At 38.6% G+C, this 7,018-nt stretch overlaps 2 protein-coding genes and 1 pseudogene across 2 annotated transcripts; 1 reads left to right on the top strand and 2 right to left on the bottom strand.

Annotated features, from left to right (window-relative positions):
• Positions 1-1,512: 1,512 nt before the first annotated feature.
• On the top strand, positions 1,513-2,633 carry LOC129316863 (fasciclin-like arabinogalactan protein 12; annotated as a pseudogene).
• A 1,520-nt stretch (positions 2,634-4,153) lies between these two features.
• Positions 4,154-4,803, bottom strand: LOC129314787 (protein indeterminate-domain 5, chloroplastic-like). Its single transcript, XM_054958211.1, has one exon. The coding sequence runs from the start codon at positions 4,801-4,803 to the stop codon at positions 4,381-4,383; it is 423 nt and encodes a 140-aa protein (XP_054814186.1). The 3' UTR covers positions 4,154-4,380.
• On the bottom strand, positions 4,154-6,761 carry LOC129314786 (zinc finger protein BALDIBIS-like). Its single transcript, XM_054958210.1, has 3 exons — positions 6,164-6,761; positions 5,678-6,074; positions 4,154-5,285 (listed from the first exon to the last, which is right to left on the bottom strand). Exons 1-3 carry the CDS (start codon positions 6,282-6,284, stop codon positions 5,039-5,041), a joined length of 765 nt encoding a protein of 254 aa, XP_054814185.1. The 5' UTR covers positions 6,285-6,761; the 3' UTR covers positions 4,154-5,038.
• Positions 6,762-7,018: the final 257 nt, after the last annotated feature.

Below are 7,018 nucleotides of genomic sequence, written 5' to 3' on the forward strand. Positions count from 1 at the left end.
ATATTGTCTAAGTTAATAATAAAATATATTTATCAAAATTTTATATTTTTATTTTAATAACTATAAAATCAAACTAGTAAATTTGGATTGTCCAAATTAAAAATATAAATTATTCAGATTGATTATTAAGTGATGAATATTATAATGCTCATTATTAGATGAGCACTGAAAGTATACACAACTACAATATATATATATATATATATATAAACACTCTCACACTTCTTTCACAATTCTTCCTTATTCTTTCTCTTTCATACTTTCTTCCTTACACTCACATTTAAGGGCATTCAACATCAATTCGAACCTATCACAGCAAATCAAACCAAATCAAGCCAACATGAACCAATTAAAATTGATTGTGAATGAGGTTTGGTTTGATTTCTATTTTGACAAAACCGATTAGTTCGGTTTGGTTTAAGTTTTTGCTTTGAAAAATTTGAACCAAACTAAACTAAATCAAATCTTATTATACTTATTAAATACATATTTATAAAATTTTCAATTTTTTTTCCTTTTTCAAGTTTAATTATTTATAAATCATTAATAAAAATAAGTTACATTTAGCTAAATGTTATTTATAACTATTTAAGGTAATTTTTAAATTTCATAATCAAGTATTTTAAAGATAATACATTAATTTTTAATGGTTAAATATGTTAATTAATTGTTAAAAAACATTTTTTATACTCAATATTTTTCTTTGCAAATAATAATTAATAGTTAAAAATTATTAATAAATATGAATATATATTGGAGACTATGGAGAATATCTTATTAAAAAAGTTCAAACTTAAATCAAACTACTCAAAAACTAAACAAAATTGATTAAAAAAAAATTGAATAAATCTCAAATTATAATAAACTGATTGATTTGTTTTGATTTAATTTTTTTAAAAATTAAATCAAACTAAGCTTAAGAACGCCCTTACTCACACTCCTCTCCTTTCTCTCACTCACGTCACACATCACTCACTTCCCTAATTGCCTTTCTTTTTCTCTTCTTCTCTTTGCTGCACACTCAACAGTTACCCTGTTTACCTATTTATACTTGTTTTAAGTCTGTCGTATCGTTCCTTCTTCAACCTGATCGATCCTTCTTCTACCGCCATTCAAGGTCAGTTTCCTGTTCTATATATTTTTCTAGATTTGTCATCTATAGTTTGTAATTTCAAAGCATTCTTCAATCCTCAGCCACCAGCTTGCTTCCCAAAAATTCTAGATCCTTCCCTTATTTATTTAATTAGTCAGTGATTGTTAATAACTCAAATCTCTTTCTCTCACGAAACTAAGTATGTGTATGATTTTTAGTTTATATTTGATAAAAATTTATATGAAGAATCTAGTTATTTATTTATTATTTTTTTTTCTAGAGATCTAATTATTTGTTAGATTTGATAAAATTATATTATGGGTATAGTTTGAATATATTTTTGAAAGTTAATAAAATTGTCCCTAAATTTGATATTGATGTTAATACCCGACCCATTGTCTACTCAATATCTGCCACGTTTCAACTTCCATAGTTTTCACCCCATACAGTGCATCCAATTTACATATGCTGCTCTCACATCCTCCTTTACCAAACAGTCACTCTCCCCTTGCCTTCATAAAAAGTCCTCCGCTCTCTCTCTTTTCCCTCACACCACAACACACACAACCACCATCACTTGATCCCTACAACAATCGCACTAAAATGAAAATGCAACAATATCACTTCCCCGCCTCAGTTTTGCTGCTGCTTATTACCGCCACAGTCTCCTCGGCCCAGCTTTCACCGGCTCAGCCTCCCTGCTTCAGGCTCCCACGAGTCTCCAATCGCCGCCCCTGCCATGCCAGCTGCAGCCCCAAGCCTGAATACCGTCCCCCTGATACCCTCGTCACCCAATGCGGCCCCCGCGGTCACTGTTCCTAAATTCTTCGCCCTAATCTGTCTACTCAAGACTACTCAATTGATCAGCCAACTGAACTCTCAACTGACCGTTTTCGCCCCTGCCGACGCCGCCTTCTCCAGACTCAAAGTAGGCTTTTCTGAATTCTCTCAGTGACAGGCAAAAAGTGGAGCTCCTACAGTTCCGCACCAGTTCTTCGTTCATTTCCATCTCCAACTTCGATGCTCTCACCAACCCGGTCCAGACGTAGGCCGGCGACGACCCCACAAAGTTTCAACTAAATGTCACCACTTATTGCGGTAGCCAAGTCAGCATGACCACTGGCGCCGTTAATTCCTCTGTCACGGGTACGGTCTATACAGACAGCAAGCTTGCCATTTATCAGGTGGACAACGTGCTTCTCCCACTTGATATTTTCCTTCCAAAGGCCAAGGCGCCGGCGCCGGCTCTTTCCGCAGGAAAAGGGGATTCTCCCCAATCTGATGAAGTCAAGTCGTCTTCAGATGCTGCGAGTGGTGACGATGAGGATAATGATGATAGAGATGATGCCGTTTCGGATGTCTGCGGATTCTTCGAGTTTTGACATGCAAGTTATTGGGCTCGCTCAGCTTCTCGGAGTGGTCTCCTAGCTGCGGCCGTGATGTGAAAGTGGAAAGTCAAGCTTTCGACGTTTTTTTTTTTTTTGGTACTGTTTCATTTTGAGCTGGACTCTACGGTAGCGATGGATTTTTGAAGTTTGAACGCCTTTGCTGTGGATAATTGCTTGTTTTGGAGTCCAATTATTGTTAATTATCTAAATGCAATTAAGGGTCTGGTGTTTTTTTCCAGTTTGTCGAGTTTTGAATTCTTTTATTTGGATAGTAAGAGTTGCGATTTTTTTTTTTTTAAGTAGCGATGTCGTTATCGTTCTTTGAGACGTAATGACGCCGTAATGTACATAATTGGGCATTCATTTTCCGTTCGATGATCACAAAGTATACTGCCCTAGCAACGGATGAGGCATTACTGCATGCAATGACTAATCAATTGTATCAAAGTAATAATTATCTAATATCACTTTTGTCTGTTTATAACAACAGTATCCGCTTAAAATTTTTTTATGAAATTAAGAGTGTGTACTTTTCCAAAAAATTAAGAGTATGTTTGGATAGCACTTTTCAAACTTCAAATGTACTTTTAGGAGATGTTTTAGGCAACATTTATAAGAAGTAAAAAATTATTGCATTTACAAAAACATATCCGAAACAGAAGAACAAACCAACGCTTGTAGTGTCGGGAAGTTTTTTTTTTTTTTTCTTCAAAGGGAGTGGAGTGAAATGGTTCAGGATGACCTTCAAGCCATCATTAGCAATCTTAAACCTATTTTTTCCAACTCAATTTGAGGCATGAAAAATGATATGATATGAAATAAATAACGTTATTATAAAATTAGTCTCATCCTTCTCAACTACTCTCCTTCTTTCACTCCGTCTTGTCCTAAAATTGAAAAATATAAGGATATTTAACTCAAATATATTATTTTTATAATAATTCTTAAATAATGATTAAATATAATCGTTTATTTCTCCAATCAAAACTCAGACAACGGAAATATTTCATTCCGTTTCACCTCATTCTACTTTGTAATGATTTTATTATATTTGGCATGTGAATGTCTCTGATTCCGCAGAATAGACTAAATCCTACGAAGGAAAAGACGACAAAATTGAAAACAATTTAAAATTAAATTATTAAAAAGAGACAGGGTCCATCGTGGTTCACGGTCCTCACAGTTGAATAGAAACTAGAAAAGGCACTGCACAAACAAACAGGAAGGAAGCAAAAAAGAGAGAAAGAAATACTTTTTAAATTCCACTCAAAGACAGGTACAGAATGACAGTGGAGGTACCTGTGTGTAATTCTTCTAAACTCAGTAATTAATAAACTAATTAATTGTTTTGAGTCGCACTTGTTTGTTATTTTCTCCAAAAAAAAAAAACTCACATTAATAGTCAGGTACGGCGGTGTAAAAGCTTCATCACGATCACCGTTAGAGCAAGAGCTAGGTAAAATAAAAAAGAGACCTACTGCGTCTGCATGCCTTGAGTGCACCAAAATTCACCGTCTGATTATCATTTTTTGGACTCATCCTTTTTTATTGTCCAGTCACTTCCAACATGCAAATGGCCCCCACCTCCCTGAGCTCTCACGAGACCTTCTATTACATCTCCTTCACGTTCGACTAAACATATATTTTTTGTTTTTTAATTAGAACACCCATAAAATCAATAAGCTGAGACCTGCGTACTTGAAGAGATAAAATTCGGGATAAAATAGTTGGAGGTATACTAAAAATATAATAGTTACATTCTCTCTTGTTTATCTCCGCGTCCGTGGCCGAGTCGGTCGACTCGCTTGCTTCCAGCCTCAAACGCGTGCCTGGCTACCATAGGGCATAACTAGCTTCCCTAAGCTGCTTCACTAGTCGAAGGTCATAACTTATAATGGATCACTGATGCGCACCGTACTGGCTGAGGTCTAAGGCCGAGGCCGAGCCTTGTGCATTGAACTTGGCTAACTCTTGCTCCAGAAAGGGTCCGCTCATGGAGTCCCCTCCAACTCCCAGAAAGTCTCTGGTCAGACCTAGCTCCTCCTGGTTCGAGCTTGAACGCAAACCCTTGGCGGTGCTAGTGAACGGTCTTGAGCTCGAGTCATTTAACAGAAACGTCCCACCTCCAAGGTTGGTACTTTTGATATTCGGTTGCTTGAAAATTTTGTGAAGGTCAACGTTGGTGTTGCTGGACCAGTTCAGAACAGCCGAGCCCATCAATCCAAAGTGGTCGATAGAGTTGAAGGAGGAGGAAGTGTTGACATTGTTAGTGGTAGTTGATCCAATTTGAGCTGCTTTCTGCAGGAGTGCAGTGGCTGACATGTGACTCGTCCCTCCTGCTTGTGGGTTCTGAATCTGGTGACTGGAGTATAAAGCGCCTATGCTATGCGACAACTCTACTTTGTTTTCTTCTGGCTCTTGCTTCAGCCGTGTGGCACTATTCCAGACACGCACAGATTGTTGGCACTAGTAATTGATGCTTCTGCGTTAACCCACTGTGTCTGCGTTGATGTCCCAAACATGTCCATCCCTTGAACTAAATCTGGAAAGCGGGAATTCAAATTGCTTCCGACGCTGAGTGATGATTGAGCTGACCAAAATTCCCCAACGCTCCTTCAGCACCCCCAATTTCTGGATGAAGCCCTGGAAATATCTCTGGGATTATCCGTGGTGTTTGGTGGTTCATGCTCATCAAATGATCATTTCTCAAGTTAGTAAAAGTTGAAGGTACTGTTGTTATTGCTCTCGCACTTTCTTCGGCCAAGGCATCACAGAAGGCTCTGTGCGTTATGAAGCTGTCCTTCCTGATTTGTGGCATACAAGGACAACAAACATTATTTATCAGTAAATACCGATGAAATGTGTTTTTTTAATTTGTCCCGAACCTAAAAAGTTCGTGATTCAAGTTATTATTTTCCTTTTAAAAACTCGTTAATCCTTAGAGTAAATATGTGTAAAAGTTCATGCCTTGTTTTGTCTTAGCCAGTTAAATTTTTTCAGGAACTGAATCTTGTTTGTCCAACTATTTAGTACTTGGTTTAAGTATTTTTTTTTTTTAACAAATCAAAACGAATAATTTCCCGAATCCTCCTATTCTGCATGAGCATTAAATTCAAACCATGGACATATTTAATATCACATTGAATTCTATGAGAATTATCGAATCATAAACAAATAGTTTCTATTTGAACTATACCTGGAGAAAATGGTGCCACAGTCACATTTATATTCTCTAGTTCCACAAATCTTACTGTGGGCTTTCCAATCGGACTGAACCGCATACTTCTTGGAGCATTTTTCGCACTTCCACTTCTTCTCGCCGTGCTTTCTGCTGTAGTGTTTTTTAATCCCGGTGAGGTCTCCGAGGGCTCTGGAGGGGTCGTGGTGCACGCAAGTCTTCTCAGGGCAAACATACACCTTCTTCCTCACTTCTTTGTTGGTTCTCTGGCGGAGCTTCCACGGAAGATTATGCCCGCGGCGGTGCAGCTGCAAATTCTGGTCTCTCTGGAAGCCCTTGTTGCAGATTTCGCATACGAAACGGTTCGTCGCCATGAGAGACTTGGGTGACAGTGCTATCACTTCCGCGCCCGGATCTGCTTTGGAAATCTCACGGAGTGAAATTAAAATAACTCCAAGAAAGGGTTTGTGCATGTACAGGAAAAATATGAATTTACGAACTTGCCTGGCGTTCCCGGGAGATTCCTCCTTTTCTTGACAGGATTTGAATTAGGGTTAGGGTTCGAGCTCGGGTCGACCAAGGTGTTATGGGCAGAAGCAACAGAAATGGATTCTACGGGAATCATGTTTCGAAACTGAATTTTGAGGAACCAAAGCGGGAATAGGGGTACACTGAACCAGCACTCTTGAAGCTCTGGAGGTGGAAGGGGAGGAGCACTGGCGGCTGGTTGAAGCTAACCAATTTGTGTCTTAAGAAAAGAAGAAGAAGAAGAAGAAGAAATATAGGTCTCTTTTGGTGCTTGCTAGTGCTGGAGATGGATGCGGCGATATTGAAGAAGAGCAGAGATATTTTGTAAGAAATTAAAGTGGGTTGACATGTGAAACGCGAGGAGTGCACAAGAGGATTGACTCGAGGCCTGGCTTGACGATGAAATGCGATCCAAAATTCTAACGAGGGAACTGAGAGAAGGGAATATTTCTCTCTCTCTCTCCCCCCTCGATCCTTCTCCTTATCTAACACGGCTGCTGTGGAAGTCGGTGAACCGTAGACTCAGATGGACCATTCTCTCTCTCTCTCTCTCTCTCTCTCTCTCACTCTCACTTTCGCCCTCGGCGGATATATATGGAATATAAGGATAGCCCAGTGGGAACAATGTGATTCTGTTCAATTAGCTACAGTAAATGAACAAGGCGCTGTGTTAATGAATTAAAAATTAGAGCAGATTCAGGTCAGTTTCAACTTTCAACTTTGGAAGGGAGAGGGGTGAGTGGGAGTGAGAAAATAGAAGAAAAGGAGAGAGAGTAAAAGCGAGGGAGCTTGAGGGACAGCTAAGAGGAATGATGAAGGCATGATTGAAGT

Source organism: Prosopis cineraria, unplaced genomic scaffold (assembly GCF_029017545.1).
Source record: "Prosopis cineraria cultivar Desert tree isolate PC_DT_omini unplaced genomic scaffold, ASM2901754v1 PC7, whole genome shotgun sequence".
Classification (NCBI taxonomy): Eukaryota; Viridiplantae; Streptophyta; class Magnoliopsida; order Fabales; family Fabaceae; genus Prosopis; species Prosopis cineraria.